The sequence below is a fragment of the Prinia subflava genome, chromosome 7 (genome assembly GCF_021018805.1).
Source record: "Prinia subflava isolate CZ2003 ecotype Zambia chromosome 7, Cam_Psub_1.2, whole genome shotgun sequence".
Taxonomy (NCBI): Eukaryota; Metazoa; Chordata; class Aves; order Passeriformes; family Cisticolidae; genus Prinia; species Prinia subflava.
The window spans coordinates 28,194,965-28,219,908 of NC_086253.1; the positions used below are offsets into that span (position 1 = coordinate 28,194,965).

Sequence of the window (24,944 nt, forward strand, 5' to 3'; positions counted from 1 at the left end):
TTTGAGGGGGCTGGAGGAATCAAGGATGTCTAGGCTTACGACTTGAGTAGCAAGCACAAAATCTATCAGCAAACTAAAACCTGTGACTAATAATACATGTCCACCATGAACATCTTATTTTATTAGAAGAAATTGGTAGCTATACTGATTTGTCTTCTTAAAAAGCATGACAGGGGACAGGGCATGTTCCCAAATAATTCACCGTATATTTACCATTCTGCTTAGCCTCAGTCTCAATATTCCTATGCATGCTTAATTTTAAGATGCAAAGCATGTCTTTACATTATCTCAGCTACTGGGAGATTGCTGGGGAGGGGGAGCAGCAGGAAGAGAGGAAAAGAGACTACTTTTTTTACAGGACTGAATAGTATTTTAATAGCGTTCCCCTGAGGATTTTTCATACGTAGTAGAATTGGTTTTCTTTTGAAAGTGTATTTGAAGAAATTATTACTGAAAATCTCAATCAAATCTGAGAGGGGTGTCTCAGGACAAACCTGGTAGCAACACATACCAGTTCCCAGCTTGTTCATGAAAAGATAACACTTTATGCATAAGCACACGCAGAAATGTAAGCGGAGAGGTTCATGCAATCCTCCCAAAACACATTTTAGAGGCACAGATGTAGCTTAAATAAATATTAAAAAAGATACAAGTCAACATGTTCACTTCTCTTCAAGTATAGTTTGTGTATTATCACACTAATCAACAACCAAGAAAATCTGTGTAAAGTGATGGTGAGCGCTATGAAAAATGGCATCTTTCATTAGAGTTAAAATGAATGACCTTCCCATTTTGTTAATCAAGTTAAATGAAGTATTAATAAGCTAAATATATTATTTACAAAATACTTGCCTAGTAATTCAAGTTATTTACACTTTTTATATTTCTTTTTTTACGTTTAAGTATTCAGGCACTGGTCACCTTGCTTGACCTTCACTGTACCTCAGCAAATGCAGAAAGATTATCGCTGAGCAGAAATGCATCAGCAAGGACTGGCAGAAAACTCAGCTACTAAAATGCAGGAAGATCCTTCAGAAATGCTGACATAAAAATGCCCCTTACACATGGTTTTCCACGTCCGCACTTTCAACATGTCATTGACAGTATTTTATACAGTTTTTTTTAAACAAGTGTGCAATACTTTTATTAAGCAGCTTTTCTGGTATAATAATATCTTTTAGTGATGACCGTTCTTATTAAAAAAAAGTTTCTCTTTTGATATAACAATGTAGTTAACCTTGCTCATGCTAGTGCCTGTGGCACACTCAGAAGGCTTCCAGCAGAGAATTTAATCTCCTCTCCCTGGCTGGCTTTGCTGCTTTTAAGCAGCTGAAATGCCAGTCGTGTTGCTGGAGGTGGAGGCATGAGCAGCAGCTCCTGCCAGGGGAGCCAGGCAGACAGCTGGGAGCAGTCAGAGATCGGGCCACTGCATCTGTGAGTCGTGAGCCTTGCTGAAAGTCAGGAGCATTTAGGAAAATGTTTTCAAACGCAGTTTTCAGTTTCACCGACGTCAGGGCTAGGAGGTTGCATCCTAACCGCACTTCATTCCTGCTCCCCGTGACGAAGTACCGCAGAGCTGCGAGCTTTGATCCGCGAGCTCCCGTACAAGGAATCAACATTTCAAACCTCCTGCCAACACGTTAAAAACAGCACACTACCACAGGACAGCTTACAGGTCTGTACTATGGGAAAATCTAGCTGGTTCTGAACCTGATGTACATATGCTGCTTTTCAAACTTACACAGCAATTGCTCCAATGCTCCTTTTTAAACAAATGTAGGAAAGCTATGCTGGAAAAAGCTAGACTTAATCCTGTCAGCTACAAATACGTCTGTTGTCAAGTCACAACGAATATTTCGGTTCCCTCCCCATACCGTTAATGAATTCCATTGATTTCCAGAGCTCTGCAGAACATCCTTGTTTTCTTCATACTCTTCTAGGAATTTATTTTTGTTACATAAACAGATTTGTTATTTCATGAATCTGTGTGCAAAGTCTGCCTTTATTTGTATGTCTCTTACTTTACATTATCTACTTTAACCTGAAAACTGAGTCAGAAGAGCATACATGTTACTAGAATCAAGTCAGTTTCAACTAGAATTTTAAAAAGCATTTCAAACAGGCTTCATATAGAAGACATAAAACAATTTGCCTCCTATAACTCATGTCTCCCTTATGGGGACAGGCTAAATTAATTTAAAATTTAATTTAATTACAAATTAAGTGTCGAGATTTCCAAGTTAAAGATCTTCTCATGGTGTATGGACACTTTAATTTAAACTAATTTAAGCTAATTTAGTCCATACCTATTTTTCATCTAAAAACTCTTTCCTTCCCAGGTGAAATACCAGTTCCTTTAGAAGATGATGAGGATGATCCAGGAGATCCACTACTTTTTATATCTCATGCCAGAACAGTTCAACTAGGTATAGTATGATGATACAGAGATCAAAACCAGCATGGGTGTCAGAGCACTTCCCAACATCTTGAAAACACTCATTCTGTTTCTGATCAGCGTGGCTTTCTTACAGCCACACTCTTGCACCATCTCCTTGCCCATGTTAGCACTCAGTGCTGTCATGCATCACTAGACACTGACCACTGTATATGATGTAAAACCTGCATGACCCCCATTCGCATGCAAAACACATCCCATGCTGTAGCTTAATCATGTTAACTGCATCAACCATAATAATTTTGTTAAATGCCGGTGGAAAGTATGCCAAATGCTAGCAGGGATACCCATGTCAGCTTGTGCCTTTTCCCTAGCTCATTTTCTTAAATCATGGATGCTTAAGGCAGCATGAGTGAGTGGCCTGAGCCAGGAGAGAGATGCAGAGCAATCCAGACTTGCAGTGGTCTTCTCCCCTGAAGCATAACTTCAAAGTAACCTCTCCAAGCAAGGAGGGGTCAGCAATGCTTTAGTCCAACCAACCAACCATAGAACTTGCTTGGAAAACTTTGCTCAGCAAAGTTACAAAGTAAAGGCATAAATCTGGCAAGACAGAAAGAGAAAGAGCATCCTAGGTGTGAGCCCCTGCAAGGGGCAGCTACAAGACATGGAGAAATATAAACACATTTTAGGCAGATTTAAGCAACTAATGTGCTGATTTGTTGCCTAGACGAACAGCAGCTGTCCTGAATTTCCTACATGCTCTTTCTATTTTTTATATACTCTCTGTGCCTTAGTATACATTCCAGTCCAACTTTCATTACAAAATCTGCAAGGTGCCATATGCAGGAAGAAAACAAGGCACAGGCTAAGCTTATGGCTATTATGTTACACATTACACCACTCTAAAAAATTAAGGACGAGACCAGAATGTCACATGGAATTTATGCACATATAAAATACTTCATGCACATCAACAAAACATGCAGAAAGTATCTGAATCAAATTTCACAGGAAAATGTTTTTATTTCTCAGTGCTCAACACACTGCCGAGCAGAAAAGTCTTCAATTCTGAGGAAGCTGCTTTCTGCAAAGTCAGCAAAATAATTTCAGTTGCACGGGCTCTCAAGTACATACTAGTACTAAAATGCCCTCCCCTAGTACCTCTTCTAGTCTGTAAGTTTCAGGCACTGTCTCAGAAACCACTGAAAAAAATTTCAGCCCTTTTATCTATAACTCCTAATATTTTGGTTTTATTTCAGCAGATTTCTCAGGTTTGAGGAAGTTTAAAAAAATATTAAATGCAGCATAAATGCGTCTTTCAGATAAAAAAATAATGCATATCTGCCTAAACTTTTTTAAAACAAATTAGGATTAAAATGCTTTTAAGATATAAGGAAAATTTTTGCACTGACCATAACAACTTTGTTTCAAAGCAGTACTTGTAGGCAGGATATTTTGAATCAGCATGCTTTTTAAAGGGAACGAGGAACAGAGAAACCCACCATTTTCCACTCTGCACACAGCAGAGTAAGTCAGCAATATACCAACTCACCAGCACTCACTTGAACTAATATCCACAACCAAAAGGGAGCTCAGTTGGAAATGAACTGACTAGTGAGAAATACTGGTCTATACAAAGAATAAAGAAACTTTATTCCTCCCAGATACCCCCATGCTCTATGACTTTGACTGGGAACTGTAGAGAACATCTCCTTGCATTCTTCTTCCTCTCTTCTTGTCATCTTCCCTAGGCCTTTCCTCTCTGGCCTGGCAGTTATCATCTGTGGCAGTTCCTATGGTTTGATTCACCAGTAAATCAGCATTTTCTTCCACTCCCTCAGAAAGAAATGGAGAAAGCATCACTGATGTGCCACCTGGAAATTACCCTTCTCAACTACGCTGCCTATGAGTTGGCTGCTGCAGAGTCCTGATTAACCCAGGACTATAAGGAAGAAAAAAAGATATCTGTTAGAACAACTTATTGACAACTAGAATGAATTATGGACACTAGCAAAGAATGGCTTTATCTAGGACAAGTTTGTCCCCAGACAGGTTATTATAAAAATGCTGCACTGAAGCTCTGTGCACAATCAAGGGTCCAATACTATTGCCATCACACACATCTCAGTGGCTATCAAGTATCAAACCCCCATAATCTGGTTTGCTATTCCAGAAAAAGACACTGATAAACGCATTTGTCACTGCAGTATGACTGTAAAAACCCATCAGTTACTGTGCATTTTCCTGCTGCTTTATTTAATCATGGTCTGGAGATGGTTTTGGATTTATTTATTTGGGTTTTTTAGAAATTTTTGCAAAGCTTTAGAAAATGCATAAGAAATCACTTTCCAAACTAATCTGATAACCAAAACAAAGTCTTAAAGCAAATTCATAAATAGAAACAAGGAAACTAAAATAACTAAAATAATAATATAGCTTTTAAGAAACTAAAGTATATAATATTTCAGTGTTTTAAGTTATTGCATGGGTGGCAACCTTTACCTTATAATGTTAAAAAATAAAGTTGTAGACTGCAGAAAATGAAAAACTATCTTAGTTTTGCAGAGTAAGAGAACTCACCCTGATTTTCACTAAAAAACCCCAAATATTTTTGAGTGATCTGCCCTGAGAAAGGTGCAGGTTCTGTGCCATGAGAATTGGGTTCTAGCACACAAATGTTTGACTTAAGCAAAAGTCTCCATTCCTCTGCTCCCCATAACTGAGGTGCTTTGTTAAGAAAGAAGGACCAGATTCTTTAAATCCTTACCCAAGTTAAATCTCTCCATGTGTGTAAAAACTAAAGTATGGCATGAATGCAGGAAGTTAAGTCTCGATGCAAGTGTCAGTGACTTGGGGTCAATTTATTATTGTGCTCATGCAGCACATCTTCCCAACAGTACTCCTCTCTAATGTCTGACACAGCAGCTCATCAGTTGTTCCCAAAGGTCTTACAGGTAAAAAATTAGTGTACTAGGACACAGAAGAAAGAAATGTTCCTCTTAGATTAATTGAATGTACATGTGCTATCTTAATATCTGTCTTCAAGTGAAAGCAAAAATTATATCAGCATTAACAAAAATACTGACAAATTAATAACCAATAGTTTGATTTGAATGTCACCTCTGCTCCATCTTTCTATGGAGAAACAGCACCCCTCATTCCCATTTTCTCTGTCCTTTCCCCACCCCAATCACCCAATGCAGGTAACAAATATCTGTGTCTCTCCCCTACTCCACACTATGCAGGTAATCCATCGTCAGCAGTAGAGGCTTCCAAACCACCAGCTTTTATTCCCATGGTAGCAAATGAAGGAGGAAAACATTGGACTGTTAATGAAGTCAGAGCTTTGATACGCATATGGTCAGACAAAAGTATCCAGCAGCAGCTGGAGGGGACAGTGAGAAACAAAAGAATATTTGAACAGGTTGCTGCTAGACTGCAAAAGTTTGGAATTGACAGGGACTGGAAGCAGTGCAGGACAAAATACAAAAATCTGAAACATGAATACAAGAGTGTAAAAAGTGCCCAAGACTCAGGGAATACGAGTAAAAGTATGAAATTTTTTAATGAACTGGATGCTATTCTGGGGCACTGCACCATGGAACAAGCAAGTAAATCAGATAATGATGAAAGTGAGAGGCCTCCAGAATGGACAGAAGCAAAATCAGAAAAGGATTCTGTAGGTAAGTACTTCAACTACCCACATATCATTTAAAATTTTTAGTTTTCCAGCACTAGAGACCTTAAAAAACCCACAAAAAGCACAAACAGAGAGATTAACTGATTGGCTGGGGTGGAAAAACACTGAATGGAAACTTACTATTTCCATTACAAGTAGTTTTGTGTTTTGTTATAAGGTAATATTTCAGAGTGATTGCCTTGTACATGTTTTAAAGAATTGAGAAGCAAAAGGAGGAAGAAAAGATGAAGCCATAGGATAAAATGATACAGAAAGACAATTCCAGTCAAAATCATGTCAGAGGAGACTGTTTCCAGTTTAGATAACAGAAATGGATCACAGAGATAGTCAGATCATGTTACTGGAAAAATTAAGACACTGAGCAAAAGAAATCTGTAGTAACCAACATTGGTTAAAAAAATTAACATCTAAATTGTCTTTCTCTTGAGGTCCAAAATAGCTCAGTTTGATTGGCCTTTGGAGCAAGACTCCCAAACTGGTAGAGACAACGATGAAAATAGCAAAAGGAACAGCACTAAGAACGCTGGCAGAGCTTGCCTTTGGGTTTGGGTGGTTATTGACAATTAATGGTTAATTAATTAATTAAATAGATCATGAATGCAGAATTAGAGTAGACTGATGAACCTACACTACCCAAGAGTTGAAACATTTTTATTGATATGTACAACCAGAAACATGCTTATGGTTAAGAACAGAAATAAACACTAAACTTTTAGTTGAGGTGAGAGGCTGATACTATGTTGGCCAAATGTAAGGTTAGAAGTTAGTAAAGTAATGGGAGAAGTCAAGAAAAATATTACACAAAGCCTGGCTGAAAACTTTGAGAATATTTTGGGGGAAGATTCACTCTTCAGTTGCTATTTCTGGGCATTTTGCTAATGCATCTACTTTGCCTTCTGGCATAAAGAGCATCTGAAGCTGGATGGACTTCTTTTAAGGTATAAAAATTTGGTGCCCTAATTAATTTAGCATTATTTACACAGAAATGCCTGGAGACACTGGTGAAGAGGACTCTGTTAGTAACATGTCAGAAGACCTACAGGTTGCAGATATAAAGAAAGTTTCTGATTCAGGTAATCTGAAAAGTATTTTTATTTTATATAAATATCCTAAATTTAGTAAATTAAAATAATTTCTAAAATAAACACAAATGGTAATTATGGGTAGAAAAGTCAGAGACCTAGAAAACTTAAAAGCATGAGATACTGTCATAGAGATAACCATCATGTACTTATGTACACATTTACAATGTCCTGCTAATTTTGATAAAAATCAGCCCAGTAAGTAATCATTTCAAAGACTTGTGATGCAGAATGTAGAAAAGAAACTACTGATTTAATCAAGTTGAGTGCAATGTCCTACTGCATTTACATTTACTTAAACGATGTATTGTCAAGGATTAGAATTGTTCAGTCTCCTGTGCATGAACTAATAGAGCATGTCTATTTCACAATATGTGATCAGGATATAATTGTGTAAGTGCTCATGTCAGGGGATGAAAGCTTCATTTAAGAGTCTCACTGAATATGAAAATCATATGCTCTGCTCTTTACGAAGAAAGATTATGCTTTACATCTAAAAACATAAATTTCAGGGGGCATGGGAATTTATCATTCAGCTAGAGACACATGAAAGTCTCTCAGGCTGACAGGTTTTATTGTCCACAACAGAGCACCTCATGTTCTCTTTCAGTAGTGTGAGGCAGAACATAGTCTAAATTAAGCATTAAGGAGTAGTCTTACAGAATTTAAAATGGTCTAATGTAAACTTAAAAGATTTTAATATCAAATTAAAAATCTTCTGACAGATGATGTTACTGTAAATACTACTCCAGAGAATCGGGCAGCTCTGCATACGAAAGAAACAGCTATGACAAGTAAGTAAAGAGATGGTTGATAAAAGGAGGTAATTTAAGGTTTACCAGACAGTAACATTTTTGGTTTTTTTCATTTAATAGCAATTACATTAATAAATTTAAATTTGCTAACAAGTGAAAAAGCACGACCTTTTACCAGCTCACCATGGGCACTTGACGCATTTCATGGAGACGTTGTCAGGAAAAGTGCATTGCCTAGAAGGACCTCATTTTCAGAGAGACGAAAATGAAAGAAATAAACAGCGTTTTGTGGGATCCAGTTAAGAATGCTTTAAAAATGTATTGAATTCCATTTCTGCCCATCAACAAAGAAAATTACTATATACATGGACAGTAGTAAGACACTGTGATAATACGAAGATTGAGCAGTGCTCCTTAACTGTCATCTGACAATTTTCAACCACCTGGTGCTACATAGTATTGTAACTTCTTGGACTGCACTCTTCCAAACAAGCTGTTTAAGATGAAGTTAAATGAATATTTCTAGTAAAGTTCTGAGTACACATTTCTGTCATTTAAGATAAGCGTAGGTGTAAAGGTAGCTGTAGTTTACCTTGGTTACCATCTCCCTTTTCAAATATGTGTATTTTAACTGCATACTTTGTTTCTGGGTAGTTGTAAATGCAATATGATTTTGTGGGGAAAAATTTAAATAGCGAGTGGTTCGAAAGTGTCTGTGGCTCAGCCTATCTCCTCTTAAGATTATTTTCCAAACTTCTGTGGAGGAACAAGGCAAAACTACACTCCAAGGCAAAACCAACAAACAAGTTCCATTTGCAAAATTCTTTCCCTCATTCCAAAACAAACAATACACACTCAAATAAATATTTGCAGGTGGTAAAAGACACCTAAGTCTTTAATTTTATTAATGGTGACATAATTAGGTATTGCATAAAACAGAGAAAAGATGCACACTTTTTATGTTACAGTATAATGGAGACCCTTTGTTCTCTAATTGTGGTACATGCCTTTCCTAGACAGTCCAAATAATTTTCAAGTGAGAAACTGGTAAGTAAAGAGATTGCATGTACCTCTGTACTCATAAATATACATGATGATAAATAGTGAAAAAGGCAAACAGGCAGTGATACATAACATTGGCTGTTTGATATGAGTAATGTCTCACAATCACTGGCATTTAGGATGTGACTTTTTTTAAAAGCTCGTGCATATTCAACAGAACTTTTGTAGAAGTGTTTCTCAACAGGGATGGAATTATTCAATTTACAGGTACATGTGTGCCTTGAAAAAAAGTTGTAAAAAACCCCAATTTGACATAAAGGAGCATTTTGAAATTCTGTTAAACTCATATCTGGGTATCTTCCTTACTGGTATATGCAGTTAGTGTACTCTGTATATGCACTTGCTCATTTCTATATACATATATATGAGTTAGCCTGGGCAGGCATTGCCTTCTGGCAACTGCAGCTGCACAAATGCACAGAAGATGCACGAGCTGCTTCAGAGTGCATGTGCTTCTCATGATCTCACACCTGAATCCAAGTTACAAGCCACAGTGACAGTCACTACTGCCAGTCTCTAATTTATAAACAGCCCATTTGGGCTTGCCATACTCTAGTAAGAAAAATACTAAGATAGTGTTAGTCAAAAGACAAATAGACCAGTTTCAGGGGAACACCTGGTTATTTGACGTGCCATGGTATTGTTTTTCTCCTCTGCCCATATGAATTTGCTACTCAAAGAGCAGCAAAAGCCCATCTGAGAAGGAGAAGACAAAGGTAAAATAAACCCTCTCAGCTCCTTGCACAGCCCGTCCTAGTTCCTGACACGCTGCTGTCAGCGCTGCCCAGCTGGGGGAGCAGAAGCACCAGGAGAGTCCCCAAGCCGTGGGTTTTCAGCTAAAGCGTCCTGTGATAGGCTGGGGACACTGCGCATTGCTCTCCCTTTTGGCACAACATACCCCACATTGAATCGATCTGCAGATAAAACCTTCTTTAGTCATTTTCACTGAGGTTTTCAATTTCATGGGATCAATTTTAGTTGTTACAGAAATCTATTCAGAAGAGCCAATTACTCCAGTCTATACAGTCTGTCAGTCCAAACCCCATATACATTCCATATGTGTTAGACTTAGCATAAGACCACAGAGTGTATGTATAGGTGTTTGGTTAAATTTGAAGTGCCAGGGAACAACAGTGGAGATGAAAACAGATTTCTAAGAAATACCAGTAGCCTGGTGTTCTTAAAAATACCTAGAGCAAGTATTTTACTTCAAATTCCTTTCCTTGTCATTATTTTCTTAGGATTTTGGTAGCCCATACAGTTTACCCTATGTCCCTCTCAGAATAAATTTGGAATAAGTAGTGACACTTCCAAGATACATTCCTAAGCGAGGGCTTTTTAAAAATCTGTTGTTTAAAGTTAAGATCTCAAGTTGGTACATACTCAGGCACTTAACATTGGCTTGAACACTTGCTGGTGTGTGCATGGAATTTTAAAATGTACAGATATGAAGTCAAAAGATGATGTTTTCATACATATGCCCTAGGCTAGTGTTAAGCAGTGGTTCAGAGAAGTGCAAACCCTGAAGTTCTTGATTATTTACTGCCTTAGCCTAGCCATATTTCGGCTGCAGACATAAACTTTTAACTGCATCCGCAGTTTTCTGTATCTACTCTCATAGATCTGTATGACAGAGATGGCAGCAACTTTGCAAGTTGTTGGAGCATAAACATAAGCCGCACACTGAAAATATTCCCTAGTTTTAACATATCCCACTTCCCTTTTATACTATACAAGACACACATGAGAGTAAGGATTAGGAGACAAATTACTAATCTTGCCTCATGAGCCAGAAAACAAGATAATTAGTGATGGTGACAGAGTGCCAAAAGAGAACAGAGCTTGTATCAGTCTGAGTGGGTGAAAGGAAAGACTGTGACAGCATTGCTCGGGTGGCCTTGTGAACAGTGCTTCAAACACAAAGTAGAGATTAAGCATATTTGCTGACAACTGTCTATGGCTCCACTAACAATGCAGATGGAGCCACTGCGTTTTAGCCTTGCCAAAAACTGTCGATGGCTTGTTCTGTTTGGCTCTGTCTTACTCTTCTTGTGCCCTCCCTCCAAAACTCTGAAAGGTGCCTTAGAAAAAAAGCCAGCCTCCCTACCCACATTCTTGGCTTGCCAAAAAAAAAAAAAAAAAAAAAAAAAAGAGAGAAAGAGAGAAAAAGAAAAAAAACCCAGCACATGATGCTAGTCACATCATAAAGAACATCTGATGCAAACAAAGCTGTATTGATCTGGGGGTAATTTTTAATAAAATGGCTCTAGATTAAACTTTATTGCTCAATGTTTAGGGGCAATATTCTTGAATGGACTGAGAACAGGCTGGCAGCCAGAAAACTGCTGTCATTGATCCATGATGTGGCCTTCACTATTTAATCTCTGTAGAGCAGTGTCCTCACTGAGAAGTGAGGATCAGCAAGACCACTTGCATCATCCACCTGCCCATACCTCTGTCCCAGGGTAGAGGGGTGGAACTCTCCCTTAACACCAGCGGGCCAATGGCAGAGGAGTGGAGATCTCCTCCCCATGGAGGGGAGCCCAGGGACACCTCTGTCACCCAGCTGTCTGATGCAAACCCCTGCAAGCTGCAGCAGCAGAGATGCTCTCAAGGCAGGCTTTAGTACATTGTCTCCATCAGAAAAGCAGCCTTACAGATCAATAGTCTAAGCACAGCATCTGATGTGTCAGGGTCCCTTGCTCCTTTTGGGGCTAATTTATACATTCTTGGCATCAGTCACTTGGGAGTCTTTCAATAATTTCAGTATATATTGCACTCTTTATTCAAGTCAGGTGTCTTGCCAGTTCTGCTGCACGAAGGTTTGCCATTAACTAGAAATCTTACACCCACCATCACTGGACCATTCTACAAATTCTGATCCAGGTTAAAATAACTTAAGAGTTTGCACACATAGTCCATAAACTTATGTACTGGAGCTGTTATGAGATGTTCTGGATTTACTTTATAAGTGGGTACACTTTGCTCTTAAGCCAATTACTGCAGATAAATGGCAGCTTTAATGTATTAAGAGAGGAAATCTTTAACAGTAGTTATTATCAGTGGCATTCTGAAACAGGTGATTCTCAAGACATCACTGAAAAAGTGGTTAGTTAGTAAGAACTCTGTAAATTATTATTTTTTACAGAAATACTTGAAGATGAGGGGGACTTTGCCAATTCCACCCCAGCAGCTCTGGAAGCTACACAAATAAAGAAGGAGACAATTGACATAGGTAGGTCAAGACTTTGTCATGATAGTTTTAACAGGACATTCTACTTTACTGGGCATTGCAAATTCCAAAGCTTCATATATTATTCCAACAAATTACACTTGTTCTACTTCTACGTTATGATAAATTATGGTTTTTGTTTGATTTCATAGTGCAGAAATGTATGAACACTTATTTCTCCTTCCCATAATTATAACAAAATATTATTTTCCCAGACAACATGCTCATTTTATGAATGAATATGATTAGTCTGCATTTTATTCTGACACAACTATGGTTTTTCTTACACAGTTGCTGGAGAGGATAAAATGGAAAGGTAAATGGCTATTTCAGAAACTCAGAATATTTTATACCATGTTTGTATTTTCAAACTACTTCATGACTGCATTTAACATCAGATGATTTACTATCAAGCAATTTCCATATATATATTCTGAACTATTTGAAATATAAAACTGAAGTCAGCACCTCAGCAGTATGTAGAAGTCATATATTCAATGATAAGTGATTAGGAGAAGATCTGTTTTGTTTAAAATGTGAAAAATTAACATTAGAACACAGTAGGGATATTAATGTTCTGGAATAAATAAAACCATAGAAGATCATGAAAAAAAGACATCAGAGGAAATAAAGATAGCATTGAAATATAGTGACCTGACACCCTGGATCAAAATATTTTTTACAGTAATGCCGTTTGTATGCAGAAGTTAATACGAAAAAAAATCAATTTTAGTGATTCTGTGAAGAGCAATTCTTTGGCCTTTTACACTGAAAGTTTCCACCATAAGAATATTTCTATTGTATGCATCAGGAATATTCCAGGCAAGAGGTTCCTCTTCAGCAATTATGTTATCTGTAGTTTGGATGTTGAGACACCCTATGCAACACACCCTTTACAACTGTTTGCACTGGCTGATCTTGATTATGAAAGACAACTGCAATGACTGTGACACTGAGGACAACATCAGAGGAATGCCACCACAACAATGACACACAGAAGCACAGGTGACACTGAGGATAAAGTAAATCTGTGACCCTGAAAGTTGAGACATAGTGAGGTCACACGAATGCAAAGTGAAGAATAAAATGTCATGCAGCTCAACTGACTGCCTCATACACACAAACTCCCTATCATGTAATATCCAACTGAACACAGTAATCATGCAAGTCAGCACTATACAAGTGCCACTGCCAAGGACAAGAAGAGTTCAGAGAGCCAGTATGGTTGACAGAATGAGCACAGAAATGGAAGATGTGTGGAGGTTGGTAACAGTTTAAAAAATAAAAGGAATATCTTAGGAGCCTAGGAGTAGAGCTACTGCTCTGTTCCGGCCCATTTCCAACAGCTGCAAGTGTTAAGGAAGATGCAATAATTTTCTCAAGAGTTATAGGGTGCCTGTTTATGAGAAAACCCAGTTTTTTTCTACTACCTCAAGTAAACCACACACACATGCTGATGAGAGTATGATTTCCAAGTTTTCCACATATTCTTACACACATATTCTTACACACATCTTATGAAAAACAAGTGTTTGCCAAATGACTGAAGAGAAAACAAGTTATAGAGCAAATACAAATTCCAAGTACTAGTTTGTGCATATACTGGCAATTACCATTATAGAAAGCACATCAAATGAACATGCTTATTTACAAAGAATCTCTATTTCTATCAGAGCCTAAGTAAGCACTCAGTTTTTCAAAACATAAAAGGAATATTTACTTCTACCCTTTACCAAAACCAGTATTGAACATAATTAGTCTATGACATCCCGTAGGAAACAATGAGAACTAATCTTTCTCTTCTTCCCAACCCAAAAAGTAAGTCCACGCAAAAGTGAACTTTCAGTCTCAGAGTAGTCCAAGCATGAGCAAATGAACCCAGAACAAGCAAAGCTGGGTTTTGATGTTCATAGACGATTTCAAGAATTTCTCAGTAGGCAGCGATGAAGTTGCAAATAAAAGCCTGAGAGCAATCAAGAGAGATGTCAGGGCCTTGGAACAACTCGTTAACGGATCAAAAGTACAAGTAGTCTCCTCTTCTTCCAGTTGCAAGGAATGATGTAGGAAAAAAACAGGAAGAGCCGTCAGATCACTATCTGGCTCCAAGCTTGGTGTCACTGGAAAATACTGGGTTTTTTAATCATGGTTCCATGACACCAGACTTGCTGACACCTATGTCAAAGGGAGGAAAAGGATCTTAGCACAGGAATTAGAAGAAGTCATTGAAAGAGCTTTAATCTAAATTTGCAGGTGAGAAGAGATAAAATCAGACTTACTAGAGAGCCTGGAGGCAACAATATTTGAGGGACAGTGTTCTAGAGGTCTTTCAATCTGCTGTCTCAGTAGTCAGGGGATGGAGATCAGCAAAGACATACAAGGGTTATTGATGCGTTAGAAACCGCAGAAGAACTGGAGAATGACCATGCAGAAATTTGAGCTTCTCACCCCAAAAAGCACTCAGCTGTGGTGCATTTACACCAGTGCAGACAGCATGGGCAATAAACAGGAGGAGCTGGAAGCTATTGTGTAGCAGGAAAACTATATCATAGTTTCCATCTTGAAGACACAGAGGGATGACTTGCAGGGCTGGAGTGCTGCAATGGATGGCTACAAACTTTGCAGAAGGGACAGGCAAGGAAGGAGAGACTGTGGAGGACTCTGTATATTAGAGAGTGTTTTGATTGTCTAGAGCTTGTGATGGTGACAGTAGGGTTGAGGATGTATGGGTAAGAATCAGAAGGCAACAAGGCAGGTATCCTGGTGGGAGTCTGTTACACACCACCCAGCCAGGGCAAAGAAGCAGCTGGGAGAAGTCTGACACTCTCTGGCCCTTGGAGGGGGCTTGCACGTACCAGCTGTCTGCTGGAAAGAGAGCAGAGGACACAGCCCAGGAGGCTCCTGGAGTGTGTGGCTGACAGCTGCCTGACACAGCTGGTGCAGGAGCCCGCTAGGGAAGGTGCCCACTGACGTGGTGTTTGTGAACAGAGGACTGGGGGTGGCTGGAGCCTCTTGGCGACAACAGTCACAAAATGGTGGCGTTTTCCGTTGTTGGTGAAGTAAGAAGAGAGGTCAGCAGAACTGTCACCTTGGACTTGGGCAGTGGTGGAGTCACTGTCCCTGGAGGGATTTAAATGACATGTAGATGTGGCACTTAGGGACGTGGTTTACTGGAGGACTTGGCAATGCTAAGTCCATTCTAAATGATTAGTGCTTCCATCCTCAATGATTCCATGATTCTGTGATTCTTCAAGTCTATAACTAATGGGGTTAGACTGAGGGCTTAGGACACTTTTAGGTGGAAATAGGTGTTTCCTACAGAGGATGACAATAATACTAGCAATTTATTTGTCTAAATCCAAGTCTATTTAAAACTGTGTGTTTCTATAGATGATGATTCTATAAGCACTACCTCAGAAGACAGATCTTGTACGCCAGTAGCAAAATGGATGGTTGGGACAGGTGAGTATTAATTTCCATGCATTTATTATGAAATAAATCACATTGTAATTTCAGTACCAAAGCTGGAGCAATCCGATCTCTACTGTAAACACAGCTCTACTTTTCTACTCCTGATTCCATTCTAGCTTTGTTAGTAAACTTAAAAATTAGTTTCATAGCTCTTTTCCTTTTATGAGGATAACTTGTGTTAATACTGTAGTTCAACTTTGCCTTCTGTATATATCTAATGAGCAGCATCTGCCTACTTCTGACTATTTTTGAGTCTGAAGATTTTTTTTCTTCTGTTGAATCCTGAGTAGCCTTTTCATTTGCACGTTGCCATTTTAATTTGAAACCACACTTCTCACCAATGCTGAGATCTTTAAAACTTAAGGATTACTGCTTTCCTACATGTAATACTTGGATACATCTGTCTTTAATTTCACAACAACAGTGGCACAATTATAGTGCCAAAATGTTGAATTTTAGATGCCTTGGAGAAACAAGAGATCCCACTTGCTACGTATTTTGCATATTTAAAACAGTTGTGTATGGATACTAAAATTATAAAGTTAAATGATTAATCAGTAGGTGCAATTATACTTTCATATATTTATATTTAGCATGTATTTATAGCTTAAAAGTTAGTTGCTTTTTTATTTATATTTTCAGACAATCACATTCCCTTGGAAGAAGCACAAAATCACTTTAAAGTAATTACAGTTAATGATACTGGAGCAGGAAAACACTGGAGTGATAATGAAGTTAGGGCTCTGATAAACATATGGTCAGATGAAAAGATACAACAAATGCTTGAAGGAGCCACAAGAAATAAAGAAATATTTGAGGAAATTGCCAGAAGGTTAATGAAACGTGGTATAGACAGAGACTGGAAACAATGTCGCACGAAGTACAAGAACCTAAAATACGAATACCGTGCACTGCAGAAAGAAAATGAGCATCTTGGAAATCCCAGGAGAAAAATGAGGTTTTATGATGAAGTTGACTGTATCTTAAGAAGACAGCCTCTTGGAACCTCAGGCTGGGGATGTGAAAGCTCAAGTCTCCTATCAGGTAATAAAAACTTCAGTGATGAGATTAAGTGCTTCAAGTGAACTTTCTAAAGTTGCCTGTTTGAGCCATGCTGTAGGTGTGAAATGTGTGGCCAGAAATGGGGAGGGAAAATAACCGGGGAAGCTATATCTGCATGGTCACAAAGGGAATACTTGGGGAACTCAAATGGTCTATGGAGACATGTACAAGTAAGAATATTAGCAAAAAGTGAAAGCAGTGAAGCGTTATTTTATTGGAGAATCTTCGTCTTTGAAAGCCCAAGTGACATACAGTGAAATGGTGCAAGAACACATGGCAGGTTTCAGAGGTCATACAGCAGGCATGTAAAATCTGAGAGCTGCCAGCTCATACCATTTGGAACTGCAGAAATCAGCAGCAATCAAGCCAAGTGTAAGGACTCCAAAAACCTGAAACTATATTAATACAATACACACTGCAGTCAAGAGAGAAAAATCCATGGCAGTAATGTTTATTTGAGCACTTGTAATAATTGTATTTATTTCGCTAAAGCAGATTCAGTTTTCAAAACAGAGTTTGCCTCTATCTTAGTATCAAAACCCCTCTGATCTAGGAACCACACAGCTCATTTTGTGTCTGCTGTAAAGGTTTTTGTGAGTGGCCAACTGCTTCAGACCTCAGGGACACCTGCCCCTGCTCCAGGCAGATTAGGTGCTCTTGTAGAAGTAACTGAACCTCTGCAACTTAGGGTTCAGTGACTTAAGGTAAAGCAGAATTAATTGTGATTGTTCTCAATATGTGAGATAATAGTTTGCAACAGCACAAATGTTGGTTGAGGACTTGAACCATTTTTGCAGCAAAGGCCAGATGGACAACTTGAGCAGAAACTGCTGGAACCAGCCTTAAGGCAGCTGTCCTCCATCATGAATCAGAGCCCTGATGTGGTGTCCAAGGGCACCATCCAGTAGTGCATTAGTGGCAGCTGGAATGACATCCGTAGAGCTGTGGGATGACAGCTCTCCCCTGCCTCAGCCTTGTGCTCGATCACATTCTCAAGATATGTATTTTCTTCCAAATACAGAAACTGAATATATTACTGCTCGTTTCTACTCTTCATAAAATGGGATATGTCAACACCAAGAATGTTGTCAACACCAACAACCACCCTGGCTGTTTTACATTTTAGCATGCTGGGAAAGGACTGTGTAATCTGTGAATGCTGATGCAGTGGCCTCTAAAACAATAACCTTTCAGAAAAGAAGCTTCAGTTATTCATCTTTTTGAGGCATCTGCCAAATAAATGTGTCTTGTCCGAGGGTATTTGCTTTTGTAGTATAAAACTTCTTGGTGTGTGACTGACTGTGCCTTGAGAACCTCAACAAAACACTTAATCACCTTGTTTTTCTCTTCTAAGTTTCAGTGGGAGATGCTACAGCAAACACAGGATCTTTGAGTATCAAGAGAAAAACATGGAATGATGGTAAGAGCCCCTGACTTTTAAAAGCATCTATATACTGCTGTTGAATTGGATGCCAGATTCTTATATCCAGTATTTTAACAGTTAAAAAACCCATAATCCTAGAACTTAACACCAACTACAATGATATCCACAGACAGATGAAGATAAATGATCTGAACATTACATTTTTGAATTCAACCAGTTTAGTTCACCACCACAAACTGTACTAACACTGTATTTAATCACTCTGTGTGATTAAATAGACTTTCATTTATTGCCTATTATGTAAGTACCTCTTGGAGAGGGCTGTAGCTAGGCAAAACTGAAACTTTGAGATATAAGTGATTTTTACAGGGTCTGCTGCATTCTCACTCTCCATTATACAATGTTCCCTTAAACAACACCAGGCAATGCGTGCCAAAAGAACAGATCAGAAGAATAGCTTTAGGAAAATCCAGCATGTGCTACACTTCAGTGTCAGCAGTTCATTGACTTGTGCACTCTAACCATGTACTCTGCTTTTGTCCACAGAGGTGTCACCTGTTCCACTTAAGAAAAGTGCTTCTGAAAATACCATACTCCACTTCCAAAAACTATTAACAGAGAGAGTGCACACAGTAACAGAAGGCAAAAAGTTACTGTTTGAAAGGCTTTGTAAGCAGGAAGAAATGCAAGACCTCAACAGAACACAGCTGTATGCTGATCCATCAGCCATACAACAGGTTGGTTTCATGAACTTTTTATGAAATTAACATGCAAATAGATTCTGTCTGTAGTATGAAATGAAATACTTAAGAGTGTAGGTTACCCACATGAGTACATGCTTGCTTCCCTTTAATATAGTCACCTTCAGTCATTTAAACTAAAACAAGGTGTGAGTTTCTATCATAATCCTTAACTGTAAGCTTTTAGCAGTGATGTCAGTTAGTCGAATAAAAAATATGATCTCTGCCTATATATCTTGGTTCACCTACATGCCATAATTAACAGCCTTAATTGAAAGAAAATAATACTTTAACTGATCAAAGAAAACCTGTAAAGTTAAAATTTCATCCCATCATTTACAATTACCATCTCCACAGTCTTCCTAACAAGTTAGTCCTCTGCAATTAACCAAACAGCTGAAGCCATAGGAGAATTTTTTGGTTAGGCAGGGCTGGTGGGGAAAACACAACTCTTAACTCCTTAACCAGCCTTTAACCTCCTCCTAGCTTCTCCCCCTACTTATGCTGGTGTGGGGAAATGCCCCCTCTGCCTGCTGAAGGCTTGCAGTGATGTGCAGCACTGGAGAATTCAGTGAGCCAGAAAGAAAGCACACAGAATTGATGCCGAGGTACATGGGACAGGCATGAGTTATGGTCTCTGTTCCATACTGAGCTGTTATGTCCAGTAACCCACAGAAAACAGAAACAGTGCAGGGAACAATGACATGCTAAGAGACAAATAACATATCATAACTGTTATTCTGCAAAATTCTATGAGCCACTACTTCATCTCATGGTTGTATAAGTACTTTATGGTCTGTATTACATTTGCAGGGTTTTTCTTTCAGTGTATTCCAGCAAAACAACTTTCTGGATCTCAGTCATATTTGAGCACAGACCTACACAGCCCAGCCAAAGCCAGGCCAGTTTTGGGCACAGCTCCAGTCCTTATTGCAGCAGCAACAGCCAGCAGGTTTATACACATACAGAGCCCTAAATTCCATCCAAGGCCCTCTTCATAAAACTGTACATAAAAATATTACTGGATATAATGCATTATTTCCTGCTCTATGCCTAATTACTTCCTTGTCAATTTCTTTAGGGCAAATACTTTCCACCAAGGTGCATTTAATCTGCCATTTGACTAACATTTTTAAAACAATTCTGAGAAGTTAGGAGAGAGATCCCTAGAAACAAATAGTTTTTTTGATCATGTTAATTTATACAGTGACATGGATACACAGTTTTTTCAGTGTACATTTATCTATCACTTTTCACATTTTACACTGATTTCTCAGTATAAACCTTCTTTGGTTTGTAATACCGTCACTGAAACTATTATTTCCAACAGTACTGGTATCATCATTGGTTTAAAAATCTTTCTTCTCTCTCTCTTTAGTTGGTTCAAAGGTACATCCTTGAACTTGCATTGTATTACTTGCATACAGAAGTGTTGTCTTTGGAAGCAGGACAAGGTTTGCCTCTGCCATCACAGCACTCAGGTCAGCTGAGCACCTGACCTTTCCCACACTACTAAAATCACAGGTTACTCCTTCCAATGTGAACCAGAAAAACGTGTGACCCAACCCTAATTCACATTCAGTACATTTAAAAGTTTAGTTCAATTATGATTTAAATTATTTGAAGTAACTGTGTCCAAAATAATATGGGTTACTTACATGTTTTGCTCTACCTTCTCTGTTTCATGAGTGCAAGGCTGAAATTGACTTGATAACTCATTTTAACAGGATTCCCCTTTTCTCCATGCTATTCTGAGTAATCCAGCATGTTTACTTATGGGGCATCCAGCAAGAAAGTTCTTGCTGGATGCCCTATAAACCAGTTCATCTCACTAACCTCACACAAGACTAGCATATCTAGTAAGAAAAAACCGTAAATGGTTTTTCTGTGTGAGTTGAAATAGCTCAGCAAGTTCCCAGATGTGCCAGGTCTAACTCTGAAGAGCCGAGAAGTTATTTTTGTTGCAGTGTGCCTGTCCTTTTAGAAGAAATACTAACCCGAGGGAAGCAGCTAGCACTGCAGAGATGACAAACTTCACTTTAAACTCTTGATGATGCACAAGGACCCAAATCTTTCCAAACCTTGCTGTCATTAAGTACAATGGCCCCAAAAAACCCCTTAATCTCCTTCCAGAAAATAAAAAATAAAGACTTTTAATTCATTAAAATCAGCAGACCTTTGAAGAATATGTATCTGGTTTTAAATGCTGATATTCAGGTGAGAACAACACAAAAGCACCGAGGCAAAGGACTTGCTGAATTCTTAGCAGGTCAGAACAGAGAACTGCAGAGCACACTTGCAGTCTTTACTAGGAAATTGTTCATGTCAACACTAGGTGGTAGACATGAAGCAAGAACTGACAGAAAAAAAAAAAGAACAAAAGTGTGTTTACTTTCCAAGTAAAGGGTTTTTTCCTCAGAAAACTTTTCAGACAGCAGGACTTATCTGACAAACAAATGTCCAAAGAAGGTGGACTTCCCTTGGCATGGGATTCCTCTTCTATTCTGCTTAGTGACTGCAAAGCATAGCTTGCTTTTTGTAAATGTTTTGTCAGAAAGCTGTCTTCTGCCCTGCTGATCATTTATTTTCAATCAAAGATGGTAAGAGTTGTCAAGTGCAAGATGGGGCATATGGCATCATCTTGTATTTGTGCGCTACTCCCATTTATACAGATAACAATTAATTTATTGAGACAGATAAAGTGGTATCAAGACAACCTTTCTTCACTGTGGTTGTAGTTACTATTCCACAGAACTTTTTGCTTAGAGACAAAAGTACCAGGAATGTTGCACGTTTAGAATTCTGGTTGTCTGGAGCTATGATCTGTCTCCTTCGGACAGCATCCCCAGGGGTAGTGACAGGGGGCTAAATAAAATGTTGCTAGGCCAAAGAATTTCTCAAAACAGTCCCTTCAGAAATAGTATTAGTTAACCTAACTCATCCTTCCAGTGTATTTTTATATCCACTTAAGGTTTTGCTGTGGCTCTGCTGTCTGTGATCACAGCTTTACTTTTATTACAGCCACACAATATTTAGTCCAACACACATACAGGCCAGTAACATGGAACGTGGGACACCATCTGACACATGCTAAATGGTTATGTGAAGGGAACTACCACAGGACTGCAGTGGTTTGGGAGGAGATCCTCAAAAGAAAGGCCAGACCAAGTCATCATGTCCATGTAATTGGTCCTGGGAATCTTAATGTAAATTATCTCATGAAAACGTTCCAGCTTAGTAATCAAAACCAACTAATGATGGCAAAAGCATCAATCGTATAAATAACAGAGATTTTTAGTCTTCTCCCTCCTCAAACATCTGCATTATTGCCAGAGGGCCATTAAGATTAGTGTGAGGGCCAATCTGTCTCCTCCCCAGTTTACAAATGGCAATACTGAGATTTTTGAGTTGTAGCAGATAAATGGAACTATTACCATTGTGACCTACATTAAAAAGCTTCATTCTTCTCTAAAGCACTCATTCACTAAGATGAATGGGTCACTTTACACATCTTTGAAGTCCTCTGAATGCCCTTTTAGACTATTCCAGAAACTGTCTGGGCCAAAGGCTTGGAGAATGAGCTTCAGGAAGCAGAAATGCTTGCACTAATGGTGGATCCACAAGCTCAATCTGCATCATTGGCTTTAAAGACTCTGCCTTCAGAGTCATCCTTTGTTTCTTATGCAGCTAGGTCTCCTTTGTGTTGGCACAAGCGTCCATATGGCCAAGTAGCTACCCAACTGACAGAACTGATTTAAATTAAAACTAACCTAATAAAAAAGCCCCTCCAAACAACCCTGGTTGGTTTTTTTGGGTTTTTTTTTTTTTTTGTGGGAATGGTAATGTAAGACACGGCAGATAGTGAAGCCAGGAGAGTTTATGTGAACTGAACTACCCAGTGATAACACAGGTTGCTGCATACAACCCTCCCTCCTGCATGAGGCTCAAATTTAAGGTATGGGCAGACAAACCAACGAGCAATCCTGTGAAAATTACTGGAGAGCTGTAGAATGCCTACATGGATGACTTATCTACAGTCAAAGTGAAGAAGAATGAACAGTCTCACACCATCTCTCTAGCTAGGTTAATGTAATGGGAAGTCTGTCACCCACAATAAACATAACAGCTGCCTCAGCAATGTCCTCTTGTATCTCTTGTTTGGCACCATTTCCCTCCTGTTTTTTCCACTCCAAGTTCTTACATGATGTCATTCCAGCTCCACATTCAGAGATAAGAGCTTAGACCAAACTACATTTTGTGACATGTATATTGAAGAGACCTCAGCTTGGTTAGAATGAAATGTGGCTTCTCTTCACTTTCCCAAAAATGAGTGTGCAGGAATCTGAGCCCTGCAGATGTTATGTAAAACAACCTAGCAGATGGAAGAGTTCATCACCACAGCAATAAAGGCCTTGCTCCTCCTCTCTTCTTGCAGGAGCAAGCTTTGCTGAATGTAATTAAGCCAGGCTGTCATCACCTGCAGCACACAATGACCTAAAACTTGAACCAAGATAGAACTAAAAGAAGGGTTTTTAATCTACATTCTGTGTCTGAAAGTACCCAGGAGTGTTTTACCAGCACATAGAGCACAAATGTTCTTGTAAAATAGCATATAGACTCAGTAACTAGTTAAGCAAACATCTTACCCTGTATATTCCATAGGTAAATTACATAGAAATATGAGTAGTTACAAAATTTGGTATTTAGACTATTAAGACATTTAACACTGCACTCTTGCACCTGGGAATGAGGGATATGTTGAACTCATCATGTGTTCTTGAGATGAAACGAAAAGATACCTAACATACCAAATTATCAGGATCATTACCTGTAGTATATCTGAATTCCTCAGAAAAGGCCCATTCAAATACTACTGCAGTTTTAAGCTTTTTTGAATGAAAGATTCACAGTCTAAGTCACAATACCAATGGCTTGCTAAATAGCCTTTAAAAAACCCCTATCTTGTAGCCAAGATGTTGTATATAAAACATAAATAAACACTTTGATCATGCTATATTGAATGCAGGTATTTGGAGGGATGGCTAATGGCAAGCAGCCAAGTGACTTTATTCTATTGAAAGACAAGTGTCTTACATTGTTGATGATCTGGGTTCTGGAATATGGGTTTTAATAATGGACAGCAAAAGGAAAGGTATCAAAAAGCACACTAGCCTCCACTGTTAATGAGTTCCATACATAGACCCAGCTGAGACAAAGAATATTCCCTGACTTAATGGCACTTCCACCTTCATAGAAGAGGGCTTTTAAAGACTTCCTAAAAATTACTACAAAGCTGGTACACTCAGGTTTCAGTACACAGTATTACTGCCAAAAATATTTTCCAGAGAATTTTGCAAAAAGTTAACAGAAACCACACTTCCTTGAAGATTAACTTTGCAAATTTGTCCTGGTCAAGGACTCAAATGACGTCTAATAGATTTGAAATTTAGAGTAACTCCTCCTCCCTCCCCCACTGCCCCCAAGAAAATCCTCTCCTTACAAATGCCCTCTGATTTTATTTTGGCATGCTATCAGTGGATTTTGCAGTGACTTTGTTCCCTTGCTTACAAAATGCAGAGATGATTTAGACCATCCACTTCTAAGCCCTGTTAATGTTGATGCCAGAGTAGCATGATTTGCTTGAGCAGAATTAAAAGTTTTAAACATAATGAGCATTCACTGCTAACACAGCTGTAAAATGTTACCATGGTGTCAAGTTAAAATGATAAAATGTTCTTAAGTGTGCGGAAGGCCTTGATTAGACTGTGAGTAGGAATATACTGGTTTTCATTTTAATTCACAGTTCACCATTTTAAAGTTAAAGCCAATAAAAAGCTGTGTTCTAACTTCTGCAAGAAAGGAGAATTTAACTACTAGCAGCTGCTTTTTAATTGTTAAAAACAAAATGCAACCCCAAACAACTTTTAAAGTTGTTTCAGCTAATACCACAATAGTGAAATTATAAGTTTATCTTTTGTCTTTGACGATGAGCCTACTTGTGGGCTCCCGAACTTCACTTAATTCACATACTCAATTTTTCAAGCAGAACAGTTTCAGTGAGTGA

General features: G+C 38.6%; 2 protein-coding genes across 4 annotated transcripts in view; one reads left to right on the top strand and one right to left on the bottom strand.

Moving 5' to 3' along the window:
- The window catches only part of PPAT (phosphoribosyl pyrophosphate amidotransferase), a 43,442-nt gene that overhangs the window by 15,680 nt on the left and 2,818 nt on the right, over window positions 1–24,944 (bottom strand). The gene's annotated exons all lie outside the window — the stretch shown is intronic.
- PAICS (phosphoribosylaminoimidazole carboxylase and phosphoribosylaminoimidazolesuccinocarboxamide synthase) overlaps window positions 1–24,944 on the top strand; it is a 40,268-nt gene that overhangs the window by 2,557 nt on the left and 12,767 nt on the right. For both annotated transcript variants that reach the window (XM_063401977.1, XM_063401978.1), the window contains exons 2-10: window positions 2,340–2,426; window positions 5,641–6,078; window positions 7,079–7,168; window positions 7,903–7,971; window positions 12,143–12,229; window positions 15,614–15,685; window positions 16,337–16,738; window positions 18,111–18,176; window positions 18,687–18,877. In XM_063401977.1, coding sequence (XP_063258047.1) covers window positions 2,340–2,426; window positions 5,641–6,078; window positions 7,079–7,168; window positions 7,903–7,971; window positions 12,143–12,229; window positions 15,614–15,685; window positions 16,337–16,738; window positions 18,111–18,176; window positions 18,687–18,877 — 1,502 coding nt within the window. The remainder of the gene's footprint in view (window positions 1–2,339; window positions 2,427–5,640; window positions 6,079–7,078; window positions 7,169–7,902; window positions 7,972–12,142; window positions 12,230–15,613; window positions 15,686–16,336; window positions 16,739–18,110; window positions 18,177–18,686; window positions 18,878–24,944) is intronic.